At 38.5% G+C, this 23224-nt stretch overlaps 3 protein-coding genes across 20 annotated transcripts in view; 1 reads left to right on the top strand and 2 right to left on the bottom strand.

The window, feature by feature from the left end:
• The window catches only part of LOC100117861 (solute carrier organic anion transporter family member 74D), a 70331-nt gene extending 54083 nt beyond the window's left edge, over positions 1 to 16248 (top strand). For 12 of the 14 annotated variants that reach the window (XM_031931244.2, XM_031931245.2, XM_016985989.3 and 9 more), the window contains 11 exons: positions 2294 to 2706; positions 2787 to 3169; positions 3714 to 3943; positions 4563 to 4703; positions 6167 to 6289; positions 8644 to 8808; positions 8884 to 9079; positions 9173 to 9323; positions 9677 to 9911; positions 10018 to 10146; positions 10304 to 13137. In XM_031931244.2, the coding sequence (XP_031787104.1) occupies positions 2368 to 2706; positions 2787 to 3169; positions 3714 to 3943; positions 4563 to 4703; positions 6167 to 6289; positions 8644 to 8808; positions 8884 to 9079; positions 9173 to 9323; positions 9677 to 9911; positions 10018 to 10146; positions 10304 to 10473 (2262 nt within the window). In that variant the 5' untranslated portion in view covers positions 2294 to 2367 and the 3' untranslated portion in view covers positions 10474 to 13137. Of the gene's footprint in view, positions 1 to 2293; positions 2707 to 2786; positions 3170 to 3713; positions 3944 to 4562; positions 4704 to 6166; positions 6290 to 8643; positions 8809 to 8883; positions 9080 to 9172; positions 9324 to 9676; positions 9912 to 10017; positions 10147 to 10303 lie in introns of all 14 variants that reach the window. The other 2 variants (XM_016985990.3, XM_001601937.6) reach the window with 2 other exon arrangements.
• LOC100678323 (protein TIC 100-like) lies at positions 15872 to 19609 on the bottom strand. Of its 3 annotated transcripts, XM_003424760.4 has the most exons (8): positions 19115 to 19609; positions 18757 to 19026; positions 18532 to 18684; positions 18339 to 18465; positions 18211 to 18248; positions 17565 to 18131; positions 17350 to 17462; positions 15872 to 17287 (listed from the first exon to the last, which is right to left on the bottom strand). In XM_003424760.4, exons 1-6 carry the CDS (start codon positions 19169 to 19171, stop codon positions 17940 to 17942), a joined length of 837 nt encoding a protein of 278 aa, XP_003424808.2. In that variant the 5' UTR covers positions 19172 to 19609; the 3' UTR covers positions 15872 to 17287; positions 17350 to 17462; positions 17565 to 17939. The 3 variants fall into 3 exon arrangements, with proteins under 3 accessions (XP_003424808.2, XP_003424810.1, XP_008205638.1); XM_003424762.5 differs by lacking the exons at positions 18211 to 18248; positions 18339 to 18465; positions 18532 to 18684; positions 18757 to 19026; positions 19115 to 19609 and having other exon boundaries at positions 15872 to 17278; positions 17565 to 17940; XM_008207416.4 differs by lacking the exons at positions 18211 to 18248; positions 18339 to 18465; positions 18532 to 18684; positions 18757 to 19026; positions 19115 to 19609 and having other exon boundaries at positions 17565 to 17940.
• A 101-nt stretch (positions 19610 to 19710) lies between these two features.
• LOC100117783 lies at positions 19711 to 23046 on the bottom strand. Of its 3 annotated transcripts, XM_032600988.1 has the most exons (7): positions 22849 to 22915; positions 22640 to 22777; positions 21284 to 22567; positions 21151 to 21201; positions 20681 to 21077; positions 20089 to 20210; positions 19711 to 20025 (listed from the first exon to the last, which is right to left on the bottom strand). In XM_032600988.1, exons 3-7 carry the CDS (start codon positions 21335 to 21337, stop codon positions 19822 to 19824), a joined length of 828 nt encoding a protein of 275 aa, XP_032456879.1. In that variant the 5' UTR covers positions 21338 to 22567; positions 22640 to 22777; positions 22849 to 22915; the 3' UTR covers positions 19711 to 19821. The 3 variants fall into 3 exon arrangements, with proteins under 3 accessions (XP_032456879.1, XP_001601932.2, XP_031787188.2); XM_001601882.6 differs by having other exon boundaries at positions 22640 to 22950; XM_031931328.2 differs by lacking the exons at positions 19711 to 20025; positions 20089 to 20210; positions 20681 to 21077; positions 21151 to 21201 and having other exon boundaries at positions 22095 to 22567; positions 22849 to 23046.
• Positions 23047 to 23224: the final 178 nt, after the last annotated feature.

Here is a 23224-nt window from a genome sequence, read left to right on the forward strand (position 1 = left end):
CTCGTTATGAAAAAATATACTTATCGGTTGAAAAAAGCCGCGTCGCGAGAAACGAGACGCTTAGAGACGGAGTAGAGGGGACAAGCCGGATGAAAAAGAAAAAAAAATAATAATAAAAGAGGGAGATAGGTAGACTGCAGCGGCTGAATTACATTCATCGCGACGAGGGACGGTTAACTGCCTAATCCAAAGAGCTGCGCGCGAGAGAGTAAATTCGGCTGAGAGAGAGAGAGAGAGAGAGAGAGAGAGAGAGAGAGAGAGAGAGAGAGAGAGAGAGAGAGAAGGACAACGGAGGGCGAAAGGGGAGCTGCGCGCGCTTGGATGAAAGGTGTCTTCTATTCCTTCCTTTTTTCTTCTCCTCTCGCTCCCGGTGCAGCTTGAATGAGAAATTATAATTCGCGAAGGAGCGAATAAAACTGGACAGTTTTAATTACGCACTTTTTCTGCGCCGTGATTTATCGTAACGACTGCCAGCGCGCGTCTCTTCTTTTACATTCTCTTCCCCCCTCTCCCTCTCTCTTCTCGCTCTATTAATTCGGGGGTATTTTTTTGGTCACAGCGTTTAATAGTCGGCTGTTTTTTCGCTTATACTTTTTTAAAAATAGTAATAACAATCCTTCAGTTCGATTGCTCAAAGAAATTTTTCGCTCTCTTAGCACAACGCACAGCTATACAATTAGCGGCGCAGCGAACGCTGGCGATATAGGACAGCATCGGCTTTTGCGCTGGCATTGAGCCGCTGCTGCTGGGCGTTTGCTCGAGAGCCGCGAGCCACGTGCATACAAGCCGGGGCTTGGAGTAGGACAGTGAAAGGCGACCTAGACCAAGCCGGCGGCGACGCCGAACTTAACACGCTCTCTATCTCTCTCCCTCTTGCTCACTTAGTCTTTGCGCGTATATATACTGCGCTTCTAATGCTTATCTCGAGAGCGAAGTCGTTATACTTGGATGAACCTCTGATTTATATTTTTTTTATTCACGGTCAGTTCCGATCCTGGATAATTTTAAAAATGCGCTATCTCGAAAAAAATACGGGTTTAAAAAAAAAACTCCCGAGAGTCACAAGCCCATGCGTTGCTCATAGACGAAAAAGAAAGAATTCAATCGAGGCTTACGGTTCCTCGTCTTACTTTTTTTTCGAGAAAATTGAGGCGAGGGCACGGATAGGAAACAACGGAAGTTTTACGACTATCGGAAACCATTCGGCTTTCGAAATAATCGAATATATGTCCACGACAAAAAAATTATACAATGGCTCGACTCGACCTCCCGTGACTTCCTTTCCTTTTCGTTCGACGCTCGAGCACACGTTATATATGTGAATTTCGAGCCATAAAATTCTATAAATATGCGTTAGAAGTATTCATTAGACGAGCAGAGGATCGTTTTTTGATTTAGAGCCGGATGTCTCTATTGAATAAATTTCCATCCGATACGCGTCAAATTATTTTGACGTAACGGTCTACAGATAGATTTATTTCCGAACACTGACCGCGTCATCCCTTCGAACTATAATTCGAATCCAAATACAAAGCGCAACTTTCAATTTTCCGCGTGAAAACCGTATTCCAACTCGAGCCTTCCTTCGTCCGTCTCTATAATATAACGGCGCACCGGTGAGAAGGAAAGTCGGCCGTCTATCCGCGCACAGACAGACACACACACACACACACACACACACAGCAAATAACTGCATCGACGAAAGTGAAAAGAGCTCGCGAGGCTCGGACGATCGACTTTCCGCATCGCCTCAGGGGGACGACTGCACTTTTCCCATCTAATACTCCTCTCTCTCACTCGTCGTAATTCCATCCCGTCGACGTCGTCCTTTTCGCTTTCCTCGCACTTACACACACACACATACGAGCAATTATACCGTTATGTTCCTGCGTGGCTTTTGTTTTTCCGATAAAGTACACGCTCGGCTGAGCGGCCAACTCTAATTGCCCGTGACGACGATTCGTCGGGATATTACGCAAAGCCGATAAATTCGATTTTCAAGCAACGATTTATCTCGTACGATGTCTCTATTAGCTTCTATACCTGTATACTATTATACCTATACATTGTTTTCGTAATGTACGCCACGGAGCCGTGTAATCGACGTCGCGACTCTCTGACGCCTTGATAAGGAGCAAAGTGGCCATTAGGCGCAGCTTTTATTGCTCCGGTAGACTTTCGCCGATTGAATTGTTAATTCCTATACGTTTGCATCGAACCCACACCCAGTCACGCGATTGTCGCAATCGATCTGTCCGGCTTGTCTCTGACGCGAAATTTATTTCTTTTCCAGATTGAACTAGAGATACGCTGCTGAAGAGGAAGAAAAAAGCTTGATTCAAACGTCGAATCTCAGAGAGAGAAAAAATGGCAGGCGAGGACACGCTGACGCTGTCCAACGGTACCGTGGAGACGATGACGATAATCCCGGCGAACGGGAAAATCCAAGCCAACGGCAACGGGCTGCACAAGCAGCCGACGCAGCAGACGAACAACAACGGCTCGTTGGTGTCAAACGGCAAAGAGCTGGAGATCGTCGCGGTGGAGAACGACAAGCTGGTCTCTTCGCTGGACGAGAAGTCCATCTGCTTCCAGAACGACTTCGACGACGGGGACACGTGCTGCGGATGGGGACCTCTCAGGCCGAGGTGGCTCCAGAGGTTTGCCACCAAGCAGATGTTCCTCTTTACCTTCTGCATCACTTGGGTGGGTTTGAAGAACCTTATTCATAATACGCAATTTTGACGATCAATTAAAACGTTCTAAAACAAAAATTTGAATTGCAGGTGCTGCAGGGCATGTACTACACGTACTTCGTCTCGGTGATAACGACGATCGAGAAGCTCTTTCAAATCCAGTCGAAGACAACGGGCATGATAATGTCGGCGACGGAGGTCGGTCAGATCGGTTCGTCGTTACTACTGACCTACTACGGTGGACAGGGTCATAGGCCACGGTGGATAGCCTCGGGTATGGTCCTCTTCGCCGTGAGCTCGTTCACCTGCTCGATGCCGCACTTCATCTACGGGCAGCAGCTCATTCGACAGAACGAATTGCTGTTCAACGGCGGAACCGTCAGCGGCCAGCTCAATGGGACCAACGTCACCAGTCCTGTACCGGCCAATCTGTGCAAGTTCCTCGATAAGGTGGAAAACTCGTCCAGTAATGGGTGAGTCGACGTTGTCATTGTATACAAGAAATTATACCCGACACGTCATCGTTTTTGGATCGCAAGAAACGTTTGTTCTCGAAGGCGCGACCTTAATCTTGAAAAATAAACCACCGCGCACGAAATCATACAGTCATCGAACTGAGAAAAAGCTCGCTTGTACCAAGTCGAGCGGTATTATGTAAGTAGCTATATGTATCTATTCGTACGGCGCAGAGATCCGCAAACAAAACGTTTTCGCAAGAGCGAATAGCGCGTCACGTACGAGGCACTTTTTGCGCGAACCGCGTGACCTAGAGGTCGGAGAAATACACGGCGTGTAATGAAGAAAAAAAGGAACGAGTTGAATGAATCGCGGCTTCATTAAGGCCAAGATCAAAGTGATTTCTGTCGGCGCCGATTAGCCGCCGGTGTATACATTTCACGGTCGTTCCACTGAACGCGCACTGTTTTCTCGATTGTGATCGCGCCGTTGTAATAATGGGAAAGTGCGATCCGTTTGAAAAAAAATCGAGATGTGTGTAATTTTTTGACACGATTGCAGGTGGTCGATGGCGACGGCGTCGGAGATTCTGCGGACCGACACAGCCGAGTACTGCGAGGGCGACGACTTCCGAACGGAGCAGCGGATCCACAGCAAGATCAACACCGTCGTCTTCGCGATATTCTTCGTGTCGCTGCTCGGCGTTGGAATGGGTCAGACAGCTGTGAATACGCTCGGTATACCGTATATCGACGACAACGTGACCAGTCGCGAGAGTCCTTTATATTTTTGTGAGTTGAATGTTTTTAGATAGTTTTATATGTATAGTAAGAAAAGTATGTGGAGCAAATATGTGTCAATTTCAAAAAAGAGTGAGGAATCCTTTTAGTGTATTAGAGTCGCGCGAGCGTCTGGAATTTCGACTGAGAATTTTTTATTTTTTTTTCTTCAACGAACCCTCGTCGCGTCGCTCCTGAGTTTTTTCTCTCTTTCTCATATCCTTAGGCAAAAATAAGCGTTCGCTTGACGGCTATACGTGTGCCGTGGAGAACTTTATTCCGGCTATTTATATATTTACGCTTTCCGAGCACTGACCAATTTTCGTTTGAAAATAGTTGCATTTCGCGCGTTCCTGCCTATCTCTCCGATCTATCTCCGCAAGACGAGAAGTTATTCGCGTTTCTGGATTTTTTCGAATCTTCTCCGAGCTTTTAGCCAACTATGATGGGAATCTCGATAAGAAAGACTGTTTATCCTCTCGGAACATCTTTTCACTTTTGAAAGCCGCCGCGACTGTATAATAATAAATTTGAAAATACAACGTGCAGCAGCGGGAAAGAGAAACTGTATAATAGCATTTTGATAATTTTGAATAAAAAAAATTGACTAATGATTGACATTTCTTTGCAGCAATTACGATAGGCGTTAAGATCCTCGGACCAGCGATGGGTTTCATGCTGGGATCTCTGTGTACAAGAATCTACGCGGATCTGTCGGTGGATCCCCCCATTACTCCGTCAGATCCACGATGGGTCGGTGCCTGGTGGCTTGGTGAGTGAATGAAGGAATGCGATTGCTTTAAGTGAAAAATCTCGTAGCGCGCTTATTCGTTCGGGAAGAAATTCTGAAAAAAAATATCGCAGAGTGCACAAACAACGTGATCTCCTGGCGTTTATAATACGACTTCCGCGAATCCTCTTGCAAAAACATTGAGACCTTGGCACGAAACGCTTTCGTGTCCCCCTCGAAAAAGCCGAGAGATATTATAAGAGTGCAGCAGCTCAAACGATCAAAAAAACGCAGCCCCGTCGCGAATTAAAAATAATTTTCGCGGGGAGAGAGAGAGAGAGAGAGAGAGAGAGAGTAACTTTGCGCTCGCGAAACCGAAAGCGCATCGGGCTAAAGTATAACACGGACCTTGTTAGGAGGGAATTTCGACGAAAGCGTGTCGGCTGATGTGTGCTCTTATCTTCTGACTCGTGAAAAAGATCAGTATCTTGGTAGAAGTTCTCTACGAGAATATAGCGTATATTGTGGATCAAAAGTGATGATCGGCGATCCCGCGTCTCGGAATAGGTGCAGAAAAGAAGCCTTTATTGGAAGACATAACAGAATATCGAAACTTTTTACGTGCTCCTACAATAAACCGATGTAAATTTTACCGCACTTAGTAAACTCGAGTTTGTGAGCGGAAACATCGTTAAAAAGTGAAGGAACAACAGTACGAGTATACTTTACCGGCGTGTTGTTATGCCGATGCAAATGATCGTAATATTTATGTACTACGATATCGGTATGCTGCTGAAAGTCTAATAATAACCGCGAACTTTGAGTTTTATGCAATAAAAACAATTCTGAACTTATCTAACTTTGGCGCGCAGTAGTACAACTTACAAGTACAAACATTGCAATTACGTACATACTGTACTGCACTCATCGATAAAATTCATGCATTATACACTATTTATCTGTTTACGACGCATTTCGTTATACTATACATCCACCGCGCGAATCAGACGTAAACACGGCGCGAAAACAAGACCGACACCTCGGGAAAAAAAGAAGAAGCCGCCCCAAAGAATTTATGCACGTCTCGAGCTCGCGATTTCATGCGGTGCCAGATTTCATTAATATCAGTCCGACAGCTAATTCGGAGAAAAATGCGCATCGGATATGCGCCGGAATTTGGGCCAGTTATTTTCGCGAGCTTGACCTGCTTGCAATCATCGTCACCAGACAAAATATCCTCTCCTCCTCCTCCACGTCGTGTTTATTGTGAGTTGGAAGGAGATATTAATGGACGATAATAAAGGCGCGAGCGTATATCGGACCGACATTCGAAATGCTTGTCCTCTGACGAATTGATGCTACGTGGCCGGCTTCGTCGGTGATAAGGAAATGCATTCGACGCTGGAGATTATGGATTTAGGTTTCGGGACAAGGGAGCTGAGAAGTTGATTGCGAATTTGAATCAATGTAAAAACATATTAATCAATGTATTTTTTTATCCACAGGTTTGGTATTCATATCCACGATGCTGCTGATAGTCTCCATCGGCATGTTCGCATTCCCCATGCGTCTGCCGACCAGCAGAACACCACCGAAAGTAGCCGACGCCAAGAAGCCAAGTCTCAAAGGTGAGCGAGTCTTATCACTCACAGCTGTACAATACCACACAGGATCTATTTTTAAACAATTATATCAATCCCACCGCACATTATTCTCTCAGTTAAGTAACGCACACGACCATCATACGACGCGACATGCGGGCGCATACTCGGGGAAAAACGCGTCACGCCGATTCGCCAAGAGAAGAGCAGAAAGAGCGAGGAGACACGCGCTCGACTCGAGCATAATCTGTGCAGCAAACTGCAACGTCAAGGCCGTCCGGCACTTTTGGCAATTCCGAGAATTCGAGCCGACAACGCTGTGCGCGCGCACGTCGGAGATTAGGATGCGATACTGCACGCGCCATTATACGCGAGTTTTTGATAGCTCGTTTCTTTCTTCTTTTTTTTTCATTCCGTCGCGCGGCTGCAGGAAAGATTCTAACGCGGCTCTGGAGACGGGTCTGAGAATTGTTATTTTGAATTTTTAAATGCTTTTATTACATGAAATGTATAATTTATTGAAAATAGCTTTCATTGCGCAAATTGCTGCAGCTGGTTTTGACCGTATTAAAAAAGTTTATTGCGCTGTAAAGCTAAACAATTTATAACGCTGTGTGATTGTGTGAAATGTGCGCATATCCAGCGAATATATACTCGACTCAATTTACATTATTTTGCTTATTCAATCCGACGAGAAGTTTCAGCGTTTCGACTTCTTTTCGATCTTTTGCGCGAGAACTCGATACTCGACTATCAAGTATGTAAACCTAATTTGCGAAAATATTTCATTTAATCGTTATAAATACACTTACTCGTATCAAATTCAAACTATATTTCACAGTACATAATAGTCTAATACAGACGGATGACCCACTTGTCGTGGAAACTGTAACAACCCGCATTCCAATTGCTCAAACCGACTATCTCTGAAAAAGCGGCGATAACAAGCCCGCGAGAGTGATGAAACCGCAAAAATTTCGCTAATAAGCATGACAATCCGGTCCTCCACCCAAATTAGCTCTCGTATCCAGGCAGCCATGCGAGAGATGACGTCGCGCTTTCGTGTCCTTGCGAAGGGCCCTTCAACCGGCCCCAACTCCGCGCATAGCCAACTTCCATCTATATATATATATATATATATATATATATACGTATACACACATACGCAGAAGAGAAGCGCGAAGCCGAAAAGACACGCGCGGCATCGATAATAACGATCATCACACGAGCGCTATATGGAGGGGCAAGTTCACGGTCACGTCGAAAAGAGAGTCTGACTCTCTCGCTCACTCGGGTCTATATAAGCTCGAACGGAAACTCATGTCAGTCAGCTGTCGGAGCGTTTAAAGGCCCAGTTATGGGATACACACGCGGCTCTGCGCGACTTTGCGCTCACGGCGTGTATTTTTGCGCTTTGTTTCTCGCAGCCTCTAATTTTTCTTCTGGAACGAGGTGCGATGCGGAGTTTTTAAATCTCCCGCGCCGCGCACCGGATCTGCTTTTTATATACAGGATGTCGGAAGTTATTTTAGATTTCTTCAAATTCAGACCGATGCGTGGACGGATTTATCCTACTGCGTGGCATAATTAGAAACAAAAAATCTCAAAGCCATCATCAACGAGGCCAAAGAGAAAAACTATCTCGAACCATAGATTTTTTTTTCAAACGCACACGATTCGCGACCTCGACTCCTCACGTGAGTGTATTATTCACGGGCGTGTGCCGAAGATGAAATCATCGCACGCGTGCGCGCGATTTTTTTTTCACGAATTCGGCGGTTACGCAAATCATCCTCTATGTAAACACTGACTTTTTGTCGTCGATCTCAGGAGAATCAACGCTGAGTCGCAGGAGAATCATACTGTGTGTGTGTGTGCGTGTGTGTAGACGTAATTAATGAAATATTGATGAACGTATGAATATTGATCCGTCGCCTTTTTTCTTCTTCAAATCGAGGAATTTCAATAATTTATTCGAAAACACAAATCGTTGCTCTTTCGCGTGCGTGCGCACGAGCATTAGCATTTAGAAAGTATCCGCGTTTAAAAGGCCTTACACTTCGCCGGCTGCAGCTAGCGCGCAGGTTGATATCGATATGTAGCGTAGAAAAAGTGTCGCGCGTTGAATAAGCATAATGATTTTTTCGAGCGAGCGATTAATTTATTGGAATTCGAGCGTAATTTACAACTCCTGGATCGAGCGCGCTCTGCAGCCGGCTATTTTTAGGTCCTATAAATCACGTACCGTACGTTATATAGTTTATTTTATTACGTTGTTTACCAGGCGATTACGGTTTCTCGTAATGGTTATTCTCGAGATGCGAAAACGTAGCTCCAGAGCTGATCGTGATAGTAATGTGCTTCTGTTTGTTTTGCTTCAGATTTTCCAAAGGCGGTGAAGAGGCTGCTGAAGAACGACATCCTGATATTCCGAACGGCCAGCAGCGTCCTGCACATTTTGCCCATCGCGGGCTTGTACACATTTTTACCGAAATACCTCGAAAGCCAATTCCGATTGGCTGCTCATGATGCTAACTTTATCGCAGGTTTGTAATAGACCGACATGCTCGTGTAATTTTTAATCGAACGAATTTCTAAAACAAAGTACGACATTTTTTCAGGTGTCGGAGGCATACTGGTCATGGGTGTGGGAATAATACTCAGCGGTTTCTTCATCCTGAAGGCGAATCTGAACGCGAGGTTCGTTGCCGGATGGATCGCCTTTACCGCGATAGCTTACGCCATTGGAATGGGCATACTGATGTTCGTCGGCTGTCCGATGAACGACTTTACCGGTCTCGTAACCAACGAGCAGGGGTGAGGATAAAATATCATTCTTTTAAAAATCGATTCGATTGTATGCGGTACAAAACGAGTATCAATAACCGTATGACTCTATTTTTATTTCAGACTGTCGCATTTCGAGCCGATTTGCGAGGCGACCTGCGATTGCGACAAGAACAAGTTCAGCCCGATCTGCGGTGCCGACGGCAGAACGTACTTTTCAGCCTGCCATGCGGGCTGCTCGAATTACACAGTTTTCGAGGGAAAAGTCGCGAATGTGAGTCAGCTCTGCGCATAATTTATATTTATTATAGGTGTATGGAAAAATAAATAAATTCCGAAAAGCGCGCGCTGTAATTTTGATCGCGCTAGTGAAAGGCGAGGAATTCGAATGCAATTCGATTGTGTCAATTTTTTTTCACGATTGCGATCGTGCGTATACAGAGGAGCTTGTCTAATTTGGCAACTTTTTTTGCCGGCCTTGGATGATTCACGCACCGAGTCCCCTATGACTAAAGCAAGGTCGTAGACGCACGATCAAATTCGATAGGAGTATAGATAAGAATACAAAGAGAAGAAACGTCTGTTTCAAAAGTGTAACCCGGGGATAACTTATTTTTCTTTTTTCAGTTCACCGACTGCCAGTGCATTCCGAGGAACTTCTCAATGCCGGAAATGCCGGCGCAGACCGGCTACTGCCCCCTCGACTGCAATAACTTTTACGCGTATGTGATCCTGTTCTCGGTCTTTGTTTTCATCCACTCGACGAGCGAGGTCGGCTCGATGCTGCTCATATTGCGATGCGTCGATCCACGCGACAAGGCGATGGCCCTGGGCCTCATACAATTTTCCATCGGTCTTTTTGGTAAGTGTCTTTTTTTAGTCTTCTCGCTTTCTTTTTGTAATAGTATAATAATGCGATCTCTATGCTTATATAAACAATATACTAATGCACTTTTCGATGTTCGCAGGTAATGTTCCGTGTCCCATAGTGTACGGTGCAGTCGTCGACTCGGCGTGTCTCGTTTGGGAGTATGCGTGTGGCGAACGGGGTGCTTGCTGGCTCTACGACTCCAACGTCTTCAGGATGTTTTTCCACGGTAGGTGACCCGCTTGTGCGATGCAAATCGTATCGTATAGTCGGTCACGCATGATTTCGCAATTGCTTCCTGCTGTGAACGACTGATTGTTTTTTTAATGCGATTCCTTGATACTATTGGACTATGAAGAGACTGATTTTGCAATCTTCTTCAACAGGCACAACCGGTGGCATAATGGCGCTGGCCTTTATATTCGATCTGATAGTCTGGTACAAGGCTGGCAGCATAAAGTTCCCAGACGAGCAGGAGAACGAGACAGGCACCGTCGAGGAGATGGCGAATCTCAAGACGCAAGATGCTCAGGTTGTGGAGAATGACTACTTGTGAGTGGCCTGAGGTCTCGTCATCACGCTGTAAATAAACGCGGCGACGACGCTGAATCGTCGGCCGGCTGGGCCGTGTCATGCACCGCTGATCGTCTCCAGGATGGAGTGCGTTTCAATCTATGGCGCAGCGAACGCAGTCTCACTGACCAAGACGCGCGAAGACAGGATTAACAGAGTATTTTTGAACGGGTTGACTAATAGTTCGGACGAGCGCGACGAGTTCCAGTTGACCTCGACATCGTTGATTATAAAGCGAGATTCAATCAGCGAGTCTATAACTGCGTCTTGTTGTTGGAAAATAACTCGGTGATTCGGCCGGGCGATCGAGAATTCAATCGGATAATATACATAACGGGACTGAGTTTCGTCGGTAGACGAGCAGAGCATAGAACGGAGCATGAAAAACGTCTAATTTGTCGTATATAACAGGTGCTTTTGCTGAATTATTTTTCTGACAATGAAAGTAAGCGGAGGTGCGAAACATCTGCATGTGTGTAAAATATGTAAATAGATAGACGGAAGCGCGGAAAAGCTCTTACTCTATTATATATTGGCGGCGAGAGGGAAATACATATATATTTAACTTTTTAGCCGAAACATGTCCAGCAGCGTGCGGGGAACGACGCTTGTAAGATTTTCCAAGCCTCGCGGCGGCGGCTCTATAGGCCGTGAGATTGCTTTCAGAATCGAGACTTGCGCGATCACAAATCATCGATTTTCGATATTTATCCTACTGCAACGGTCTTTCTTTTCTCCATACAATCGATCGGGACGTTGATAGTTGATTGAGACTAAATTTTAATTAACCGTCGATAATCGATCGTTTATAATCGCATACAGTCCCCAGTTTCGACGCGTTACAAGGTTCAAACAAAACAAATATACAAACATACATTGATGAAAATATAGCGTCGACACAAAGATGATCCGATGCGATGCTGTGTGATACCTCAGAAATAACATAAAGCAAGTAGTTTATCATAAAGAGAGAAAGTGAGAAAGAGAGCATGCAATCGTGTATATATAAATCCATTGGGGAAATGTATTTTCTCGTGAATAAGCAAGTGTAAACGTATACATAGGTGTAGTATTATATTTAGGTGTACCGCGCGTATAGAGGCATGCGTGATACGATTTATTCAGGATTTTCTCGGTCAATTTTGAAGAATGTCTCTGCACTACTGCTGAAAATTCTCGCTTTCGACTTTTCAAAAATTCCGAAGATCGACATACCTACTGCGAAGAATCATATCAGAGAAATTGAAAAAATACGCATATAAAAGTACAAATTTAAATGTATGTGTAAAATACCTACTGCCGTTAATTCTTTTTTGTTTTGCATTTGATGATGAATTTTCGAGAATTTTCAAGCGGCAGTGCATTCGTTCGATCGCGTATAAGAATTCAATAGAGAGTTATCGCTATAAAGACATCTAAATTTTCATTCAAATCTATATGACTGTTACATTTAAGTTTTACATCTCAAACAACGACCTATCATTTTTTTAACGTCTTGCATTTTTCGGTATATTTCGTTCGTTTTATTACTCGCGACCGTCCGTGTAAACTAAACTACTAAAGGTACGGATACGTTCCGTGACAGGTAACAAGGGTTACTTACTGATATATGAAAAGATTCTTTGAAATTAAAAAGTTAAAATTCAGGATTTGACGTTCAATAACTGTACTATAAATTTCATTAAATTAAATCGACAAACATTAAATAGTACAAACGATATAACGTAAATATCAAATTTACTTTCAACATATAACAAATTGTTAATTGCTACTGAATTTTGGTTTCTTAGTTTTATCAAACTTTGTTAAAATAATGTCGAAAAAGAAATCACTCTTGTTATAACAAAATACCTTACCTAATTTAGTGTATCGCATGAGATAGATACTTCATTATCAGTCTTTCTAAGGAAGAAAGCAGTGATGATGATGAAGGTCAATAAGACATATTTTTAGACGATTTGATGAAACAAAATGAATAGAAAATAGCTTAAAAAATGAAGATCACGACTAAATATTTAAATAATTGCTGACGACGAGAACATCGATGAATTAACATCCGAGCACGGTGTTCTGAAAGAGTCTAGATTAATGGTATAAGGTTATAAAAAGTGGGAACTAAAGAATTGTATTTTAATATTGCATACTTTATATGCGACACGAATTCGTCGATGTAACAACGGCAACAAAGTTTTATCATTATGCTTCTAACGCAGTTTTTATTTCATATTTTATTTTGGATAATTTTTTAAGGTATTATAAAAGGATAGAAACGGATACTCGCATACGGTTTTTAATATTCTCATTTGCGTTGTTGTATCGGCGAATGTGCAAAAGGTATATGGTTTTTATTTAATGATTAATGTTTTGTCGAAAGAATGTCTTTGAAAATTGTGTGCTATATTGCTGTAACAGATTTCTACTTTGAAATTTCAAAAAATTTGCAATATCGAGATGAAAATTGTTTTTAAAATTGTAATATTCGTCTGTGAAATTGTACATATGTTAAAATTGATACACGTAGCCATGTTGTTTAGAAATTTTTGTTCAGCCATATACCTTCAAAAAAATTTTTTTTCTAAAATTGTAGGTAACATTAGAATCGAGTAAATGATAAATCATTGGTATCGTCAGCCTGATTGTGGAAAAATAAAAAAGATTGCATGTTGCTAATCGTACAAAAAAAGCGTTGCATGTGATTGACAAATTTCTTTCTTAATTAATCAGTTTACAATGAATAATAAAACATAGCGATAATTTTCACTTTTAAATAAAAGTTACGGCTATCAAATTATAAATATAAATCTTATAACGTCGTATAATATACAGGCTGCAAAAATCATTAACGAAGTAAATATAATGAAAAGAACAATATTTTTACAAATTCAATCTAGATTATTACTTCTTTAATCATCGATCCGTAGTAAAAATTAAAACGATCTAGAGATCAGCACTGTGGAGTGTTATTTTTCTCACTGCACGAGGTATACTTAGAAGGCATTTGTTCAAATATTAAATCTAAAGAAAAAATATTTAACTCGAAATTTGTCGTTTATTCTCCAGTGTAAAATTATGTTTTAAAAAATAATAATCGATCGTTAATCGTATGCATTTAGGATAAGGTAACGTTAATTTTTTAGAAATGATTTCGATGCGTTCAAAAGTGCTTGTGAAGAATATATCGTTAAAACTAACACTAATCTACTCTGAACTTAATGAATTTAAATTCGGGAAAAGAAAGCCAAGGTTAATTCAACATTCTTTCATTTCAAATTATTGCAATACAATTGGTATGATATACAATGAAACTAGATTTTGTTGGTTTTAATGCGATACATTTTTAGGCACTTTTATGAATCGTATTTTTGTATCGTAACTAAGAATTAGGAAGTGTATCTAAATGCTTCGACGATTGAAGATAAACGACAGCTATACAAAAACATATATTCAGATTTTGATGCGCGATATGACGAATAGAAAAGAAAAGGAAAAATTCAATGGTATTTTTTCGAATGAAATATAAATCCAAAACATTCTCGTGATTCTCAGTAGTTTATAGAGGTCGAAAGTATATATTTTTCTTGCTGATACATGTATTGACGATCCTTTGAATTGTTCAATTGTGACGCGATTGCAAGGATGAAGATAATATAATAAATATAAGATGGATTTCACGAACTAATAGAATTAATTGTAGATAGGAAATACACAAATGTACAATAGACGAAATATTTTTTGTTGTTGACCGTTTTCAACGAAATTCCAATGCAAATTTTCCTAAGGTATTTGAGCACTTCTAAGAGTTGAATATAAAAACAGATGTTAACTTACAAGCACGACAGCTAAATAGATTATTTATAAATAACGATAACAATAATATTAAATATAATAGAAAATAAAATATGAATAATAACACTAAATGAAATAAATTTTTAAATGTTGAAAGTTATGGCAAATACCTTAGGAAATATTGAAAAAATAAATGAAAATAATAAATTATAATAGTAAAAGATTAATATTTTCAAGACACGCGTCACATGAATCTCGAAAACTAACAGATATATAAGCATTTTTTAAGTGGATTTCCAAGCTCAATACCCTGAGTCAACTTTCCGTTTTAAATATATTAATCTCACCACATTTACATCACTTTATTTGTGAATTAATAAGTCAAGTGCTTGTTAGATATCACTTGACAAGTATATTTTGTTTTAATTTATGGGACAGTCGTCGAACGAACGATAAATGCTAGTCTACGAACTTGGATGTAATTGCATACGATTTAAAAGTGAGCCCAAGAAAGAAAGAGAGAATAGCGGCGTGTGAATGCTGATGTGTGGAATAAAATGGAGTGATCATACGTTTGCCATCTTATAAGTAAATACAAAGCTGTATTTGTAATTTATTATAAAATATTACGTTACATTATCTTAATTTAAGACCTATTGTTATTATTTTATTATTATCTTATTACGGTACTTTTAATCATCATCAATACTATTATTGGTTATGTTTATACAGCGTAGTGACGTTGGTAATTTTCGTTGCTTCATATGTCGAGAAAAAAAATTGAAACCACCCCTTTTAAAGTAACTTTACAAATGTATAAAGGGGTCTTTGAATAAGACTAATCTTCGACGTCTATTTATAGAATCGAAGCTTATTGAAAGGAAGGCTCAGGATTTTTACGCTCCGTAAAGGTTAATTAACTATTTCCGGTAATTGTTATTCGTGCCCAACAAATGCCATCACATTTTAAATATTAAATAAGGTATGTTTTATTTGTATATGCAAATAATGAAATCCTTGATTTTTATCTGTTATAAAGGTATAGATATACGTAAATTGTAAAGTATGTCATCTGTCGTGCTTGTATGCGTCTTTTTATGTGTAAATGTAGCGTCGAATTCTCGAGAACCTCGTGATAAGATTATTCAAGCGAATATAACGAAAAAAATTACACACAGTGCAAAAGCGACAAGATAATTTTTATTTGTAGGAAAAACCTAGCTTTTTAATTTTTAGCCCTATACGTTTGTACATTACGTTATATACAAGGCGGTACTAAGTGCATTGAAAACTCTAAAACATTTGCAATTGTACGATTTAACATCGAGGTTTGTCTTGCCGCATTTATTTCTTCATGAAAAAAAAACGATAACTCGAAGAGTAGCTTTTTGCGCCAAAAGCTGTAATTTGCGAGAAAAAAGATTCTAAAAGCTCGAGGGCAGATACGATTATTTGTGAAATTTCTTAAATTAGAAACTACATTTACTGTAATGTAATACCTCGAATACGTTTTATACTAATGTTTAATTAACCCTCGGATTATCGATATAATAGTAGTTATGTACATAATATATTCACTGTTTTTAACGGCCTACACAAAAAAGCGTCTTTTTACAAGCTAATGAGCTTTTGACACTATATATGCGTTTTATATATGCATTTTTCTAACAAACAAGACGAAACGACAGCTTGTTTGTTTTTAAAGAATTTTTGTATTTCAAAATACTGCCATGAGAACCTACAAAGTTTTCAGAATTTCTTACTGTAGATTTCCGTATGTGATTTACATTGACACGATACTACCGTAATGACATTTCCTTTTGATAATCAGAGGGTTAAGACTGATTTCTGCAAAGCGCATAAAGCCGACCAGTGTATTTTGTAATTACATCCTTGATATTGTTTATAATTTTTATGATTAACAAACGCAAATTTGTTTTTAATAAAAGGCAAGTGCCATAATTTCAAAATATATGTTGTTTTTGAAGATTTTTTAATTCGATAACCTGTGTATATTATGATCTCAAAACTTGATCTTAGAATAATCAAAGGAATTGACAATGAATTACATTTTTTTCGTAATAACAGTTACATTTATTAGCAAATATTACAGTATATTATTCAATCATAGGATTTATATGTTTCGAATCTTATTTACGTATTCCAAAGATGTTCTAAAAACGTTGCTGCTAAAAGTTTGCATAAAATCATAAAAATTGTCATTTTTGTTCAAAATTTTCTCTCTCAACTTCTCAATACTGTTATCAATTTGAACATTTACTTTTTCTTGATTTGGTAAAATATTTATTTTTGTCATTTGCTCTTTTGATTTGGACAGCGCATTTAGTTGTTCTGATTTTTTCATCTTCAAGGGAACGTCATCTTTTTCTACTGTACCTGAACGTTCATTAATTTTATCAATTGCTTTTATGATTACGGATTTAGAAGATTTTTGTCCACTTATTTTATCAAAGCTGTTATATTGCGGGTCACTCAAACTATTAAAAATATTCATCAAACGATTTAAGTCCTGCATAATCGGGACATGCATTTCTTCTTCAAATGGAGTGATCGTTATATTTAGCTCTGTACCCAGATTCAAGGTCTGCTTATTTTTCGCTGAATCAAGATTGCTGTTTTGCTGCTTTTCTGAAGCGATTTTTACTCGATCTGGATTTTTCGATGGTATATTTATTATTTTAGCCAGAAAGTTACATTTGGGAGAGGTTTTCTCAAAATTACAACTGGATAAAGTGATTTTTTTCTGATTTCCGTTTTTCGTGGAACTTTCATCTATAGACTCATTTTCAGAAGTATTTTCATTTTTCTCGGTGAATTTTTTAGGTTTGAGAATTGCGTTATATAGAGGTGCTGTAAAATAAGGGTAGCGCATGTTTTTAGTTAAATAAACAGGTTTGATAATACCCAAGGTTTTGCTGTTCTTTAACAATTTCGGATTACTGTATGATGATTTTTGTGCTACTTTTCTTTCTTGATTTCCACTATAATTGCTAATTTAAAATAATAAAAATTTATCGATTTTCAACAGAAAAATGTAATTATAGATACTCACAAATCAAATGGTCGACTTGGAAATTGTTCTATTTCATCTGATACTTCATCGCTAAATGAGATTACTTCATTTTCTGAAGAATCTTCGTCCATTTCATGAGACTCAGCCAGAACCTACGATTAGTTGAAAGTTATTTATCGCTTTATAATTTGGTTAAATCTAAAGTGCTTGAAATTTCATCAATTTGTAGGATATTGATAAAATAACACACTTACCCCTAATGTCCCAGCAAATAAAATAACAAAAGTCAGATATAACATTTTATATTTTTTATCGTTACTTGAGATGAAGTACGTTAAAACGTTCCCGAAGTTAGCGTCGATGTGAACTGCATCTTACTCACGTGGAAATCAATTTTGTTTGGGTAATTATGAGCGATTAAAGTCGCGTATCGCATAACTCGGATTTACAAAGCTCTCGAGGTGTTTTTACGATGAGTGTTTCAGTTGTATTTTCGCATAAACATACAAAAGTCTTATAAATATAATCTTCATTGTAAAAATACAATACTATTTTTTTTTATTTAAAACGTTTTATTTATATTTCTGATTAAGTCTATAATTTTTTAATCAATATTTTAATCCATTAATTTAGCCGACTTTCTTCTTTTTGTACAGATTCCGCTTTTTTCCTTTGGTTTTTGAAGGCAATTTACGACGTGCCATAATAGTATTAACATTATAATTATAGTTTGTATTTGCATCACTGGAAACTTCATCGGAGTCATCATCTTCATCGGAATCCCAAAAACTGTCATCCAATTCTTCATCGTCATACTCTTCCTAAAAAATATTAAGTTTTATTTATGTTTTATTTTTATTATTTATGTTTTTCTAAAGTAAATCAAAATTGGGTTCTTACTTCTTTAGATTCCATTTCAATAGGTTTTTCTGCTTCAGCTGAAATTTGATAAATATTAATATGCTACTATTTATAAGCAATTATATGAATCTTATATATATATATATATATAAAAGTTTTAAATGTACATTTTTTCTTTTTTTTACTTATTTTATCTTTTATAAAATGCATTTTATTCGTGTACATGTCCTTCACTTTGTCTGTAATTTTGCTTGTGTATTTTTCTTCTGTTGGTGGTTTAATAATTCCCTCCTTCTGCAAGCCGTACAGTATTTTCATTATAAATTTTTTCGTTTAAAAAAATATGCGTCTATACTTCACCATTAAAAGTTCGGCAATCGTCATTTTCTTTTTTTGTGTTTGATATGCTCTTCTTGCTCTACTTTGTTCCCTAAGCCATTTTGGTATTTGTCGAGGAAAATTCAAGGCCGTAGTTGGTTTGTGTTTAAAATTTATCATCGAATGAAATTGCTGCTGTTATTTTTTAAAAAATTGGATAATTTTTATAGGTTGAGCAATTTTTGTATGTATATCTGATTCACTTACCGAATATAAAGGGGAACAATGCCAGTACGGATGTGACTGAGAAAGAAATGCCGGTGAATACATATACTCTTCTAATATATCCATCGGAAGTGGAAGTTCCTCTCTTGGATCGATTAGGATAGGTTTTGGCCGGATACCAATCGGAGGTGGAAGTTCCTCGTCTGTATCGATTCGAGGATGTTTTGGTAAACGTACAACTTCCTCTTCTAGATCGAATCGGGGACGTTTAAGTGGCAGGGGTTCTTCTTGTGATTCATATTTGGATTTTATCTGAAATAAATAGAGTAACTCGTGTTTACAAAGGCGTAAATATATAATCTGATGAATGTTCTTTTGTATTTGGACAATAATGACGTACCCCTTTCACAAGATTTAGTAGAAAGATGAGAACAAAAAATGACGAATATAAATGCATTGTTGGTTGAGCTAAAAATGATTACAGATTTTGCAGTTTTAACAAGTGCTGACGCTTGTTATATGTGAATTTTTATCGCATTTTTCAATTTTGGAGATTACACTAATGGATTCGCTACACCTATCAGTTGAATTCGAAGTAACTTATTGCAAACAGTATGTAAAATCTCCATACGTTATTTTGAGTTATTTATTACGATATATTGTCGATTGTTTGCACTAGCTTCATTAATTTAATGTATTATTATGAATACTTTTATTTTCAATTTGACATCTTTATTATGAATTGCAGATTATTAATGAAATGTCAATATTACTATTACGCCGCAGATTTGTTTTCAAATTATACTTTGATATTTTAATACATTATACTTTGGAGAGTCTAATATGAAACTTATTGTTTAGTTTTGAAAATTTTAAAGTTGCTGAAAGGAATTTCAATTCCGGTTTTGCAATATTTACTCATTATAATAATATTCCAAACGATCAAGATTCATGACTTATATTTTGCAGCTTTTCAATGAAAGGATCAAACGAAGATTGATTGTAAAACACGTTGAGATATTTTATTCGTTATTTTTTATTATAATAAATTTTCGGCGCATTTACATATTCCCGTAATGAAATCTTGATAAATTACGCATAAAGCGTTTAATTATGTCTCATCCGACGACGAGCGTTTGTTTTAGTCTCCGGTTTAGGCATCGCAGTCGTGGCATCATCGGTCTCTTCGCTGGTAGCAACCTCGTTCCTGTTTGAATCGTCTTTGCGGAAGCTCAAAATATTAGTGTTCGTATTTACGTTGACATTTTTATTCTTATTCTTTGACCTGATTGGTGGTCTTGGCCTCCTCACCTGAAAATCATTCGTTTGTTTGAACATTTTATCGAGTTGGGTCATTTGGCGTCATGCACTTACAAGAGATTTTGATTTCAGTTTTGCAAGTAGATCTTTTGGTAACTTGATATCGCGTTGTTCATCCTCCATACTTGGTTCTTCTATAGTGTCGGAGTCATCTTCCTCTTCGCTTTCCTCTGATACTACAAAAAGCATTATTGTTTTCTTTTGGTTCGTTTTAAATTAGTGTACACTGAAAAAAAACACAGTCGTTTCTGCTGTAAAGTCCGGTAGTTTTAACCGTTCTGCCACCGTAACGACTGTTCAGTAAGAACAACGGTGTGCCACTGGTAGTTTTGGCGAGTCGGGGTTCGTAAAATTGGTCGCTTACACCAGCAAAAACGACCGAACTGATTCTTTAAAACTGCTGAACTCTACGGTAATTTTGGCGAGTCTTCGCACAATGACGGATTACTGGTGCGAGTTCAGTTAAAATGGCTGTGTTTTTTTTTCAGTGTAGTTAATTCATTTAAGTTTCAAGTATACATGCATATGGATTTGTATCCGTACCACAGACCTCGTATTTACCAAATCATTGCATGTTCGCTGCATCGCATGCTAACTTTTCTGCGCCATCATTCCAACGTCCTAGTTAAAAATCCACCCAACTTACCTTGTGCCTCGATCGAGTCTTCTTCTTCCGAAATCTCGTCGTCCACCTGTTCCTGCTCTTCAGGAGGCGGTGCAACCGGTGCCGGTGGTGAAACTGGTTTCATAAGACCTCTGTAGTTGGCGTTGGTATTGGTGTTGTAGTTGTAGTTCTGATTAACGTTGCTATTGTAGTTACGGCGACGGAACAGGGCCGTACAAGCCGTTAACTTGGTAGGTTCGTCCTCGACGACCTGAGCCACGGCCTCGGCTACCGCGATCGTCAGCATCTCGCTGAGTTTCCGGGCCAAGGACTTGGAGATCGGTAGTCGAGACTCGTTGATGGCTTTTGGCGAGTTCTGGATATCGGGAGGGATTTGGGCGTCTGACTCCACTGATTCTTCTAACTCACGGCGGGCCACCTGTGGAAAGTGTCGAAAGATATTTTAGAAGGTTCATTAGTATCGATAATTAATCATGATTTGGAATACTAACTGATTTCTTTTGCTTGGCTGGTCCCCTGTAGCGGGAATCGGCTGGAATTATCTAACAAAAGATCGACAAAAGGTGTTATAAAAGTTAACATTTGTCAATATCTATAAATAATTCGACGCAAAGTAAAACTTACACCACTGGCAATGATGCCTAAAGTCAAGAGGAAGATTAACGCGGACGAAGTCATCGTGTTTTCTCAGACGCTCTGCAACAAATTAAAAGTACCGCGATCGTCTGTAAAGTTTGTGTTTTATTTTATACTTACCTTGCGGAGTTGGCATGTGAATGCAGAGCGATGAAGGATCGGAAATTAGCCAATTTCAAGCCCGTCGCTCATTTAGCGAAATCTCGTTCCGCAGTGCAAATCCGGAGTGGTTTCTTTGTTTGATATTTCTGTTCTTTGGATGTATCACATTTTGGGAAAATTTACAGAGTCTATGACGAATATGCCCTTACTGTATTTTAACGCGTCATTTGTCAATTTAATGCCGTTTCTATATATTGATATCCGTTTTATTATTATTTATAAGAGAAAAAGATGATTAACTGCAGTAATTAGTTATTCGTAAAATACGTCTAATAGCGTAGGTAAAATTTGTATTATTTAATACAATAGTTTTTAACTATATACTGTTTTAATCATTAATCAGATGTGATTAATAGCTCGATAAATGAAAGCCAAGGGTATAACGACGAATTCAAATCGTAATCCGCAATCAAAATTGATATCAAAGCATAAAATTACCTGTCGTGCGAGGTGCCAATTCTTTTCATCGCACTATTTGCTAATGCGAAACGTTCCCCTATAGTACGTTCAAATAATGACGATTAATGTAATCAAAATTACACTTGATTCTGTACAAATTTGCACAGAGTCTTGATAAATATGTGAAATTCTTTCTGAAAACATTTCAGGAGTGATAAATAATTTATAAAAATAACAATTTCCACCTGCAGAGCACTTTATAGACATAGCCAAATGTATTGTATAATTTTACATTTTCAACTCATCGGACTCTTCAAACAGACGTGCAGCTACTTCATCATTGTCATTATCACTTTCGCTTTCATTTTCGTGATTATCGGTGGTACTGTCGCCTTCAGGCAAGTTATTATTCTCTTCATCATTGCTTGTATTATGTTCCACAGAATCGTCCATTTCTTCTTCATCACTTTCTTTTTGTATTTTGGTTCGCATTTTTGAGGTTTTGTGTCGATCGCCACTTTTATCTCCCTTTCCAGCAAAGCTTCTTCTGGACAAACCGCCTTCAACATAGATGGTATCGGTAGAATTTTCTTTTTTATCTTCATCAGGTTTTACTAGCAATGAGGTATCGTTGATAATTATATTAATTTTTTCATTTGTCGATGAAATATCGTTTTGACCCGATTGACTTTGATCAATTCTGGAATCATACTGTTCGAAAAACATTGTACTTCAACGGGATATGGATTATATTGTACACAAATAATTGTTAGAATACTATACCTTGGATTTGCTATCAAGTGATATGGAATCATCTTTTAACAGACCTTCGATGCTTTTCAATACGTCCAAAATCGATCGCATTATGTCAGACAGCGAACCTGCATCTGTTTTATTGCATTGTGTCAGAAGTATCAGGGCCTTCAATTCAATTAATGTTAAGAATGTTAATATTTTATTAAGTTGAGTTAACAAATACAAGACTTTCTTACAAAAGGAATAATTAATTTCGACGCTGTTAAGCACGTCATGTTTTTGACGAATGTTTCAACTAAAGGTTTGATGCTATGCAGTCGAGTAGTTAATATAGTAAAGTCTTTTATTGTCAAAAATAAGTGGATTATTCCAACGAACATAAAAATTTGATGGAAAAATGCTTTGCACGTACTTCATTTTCAGCATGCGGAAAATTATTGAGTTTCCTACTAGTAAAACGAAAATTGAATCGGAGTTAATTCTGCTGACGTCAGATAATCAATTTTTTATGTCACGGTATTATGATTCGTATACGGATTATAAAAATCAGTTTATAGCGCATTTCTTTATTAAGTAATGGATGACGTAGTTTGCTATTTACTTTCACATTTT

The sequence above is a fragment of the Nasonia vitripennis genome, chromosome 5 (genome assembly GCF_009193385.2).
Source record: "Nasonia vitripennis strain AsymCx chromosome 5, Nvit_psr_1.1, whole genome shotgun sequence".
NCBI lineage: Eukaryota > Metazoa > Arthropoda > Insecta > Hymenoptera > Pteromalidae > Nasonia > Nasonia vitripennis.

Bases quoted from the DNA above. Each gene is read 5' to 3' on its own strand.
- LOC100117783 (XM_001601882.6), bottom strand. From the start codon at position 21,337: ATGACTTCGTCCGCGTTAATCTTCCTCTTGACTTTAGGCATCATTGCC. The intron at 20,211-20,680 runs GTAAGTTGGGTG...TGCTTTTTGTAG, and splicing joins AGACTCGATCGAGGCACAAG to TATCAGAGGAAAGCGAAGAG. The intron at 20,026-20,088 runs GTAAGTGCATGA...AATGATTTTCAG, and splicing joins AACTGAAATCAAAATCTCTT to GTGAGGAGGCCAAGACCACC.
- LOC100678323 (XM_008207416.4), bottom strand. From the start codon at position 17,609: ATGTTATATCTGACTTTTGTTATTTTATTTGCTGGGACATTAGGG. The intron at 17,463-17,564 runs GTAAGTGTGTTA...AACTAATCGTAG, and splicing joins TATTTGCTGGGACATTAGGG to GTTCTGGCTGAGTCTCATGA. The intron at 17,288-17,349 runs GTGAGTATCTAT...ATTTTAAATTAG, and splicing joins CCAAGTCGACCATTTGATTT to CAATTATAGTGGAAATCAAG.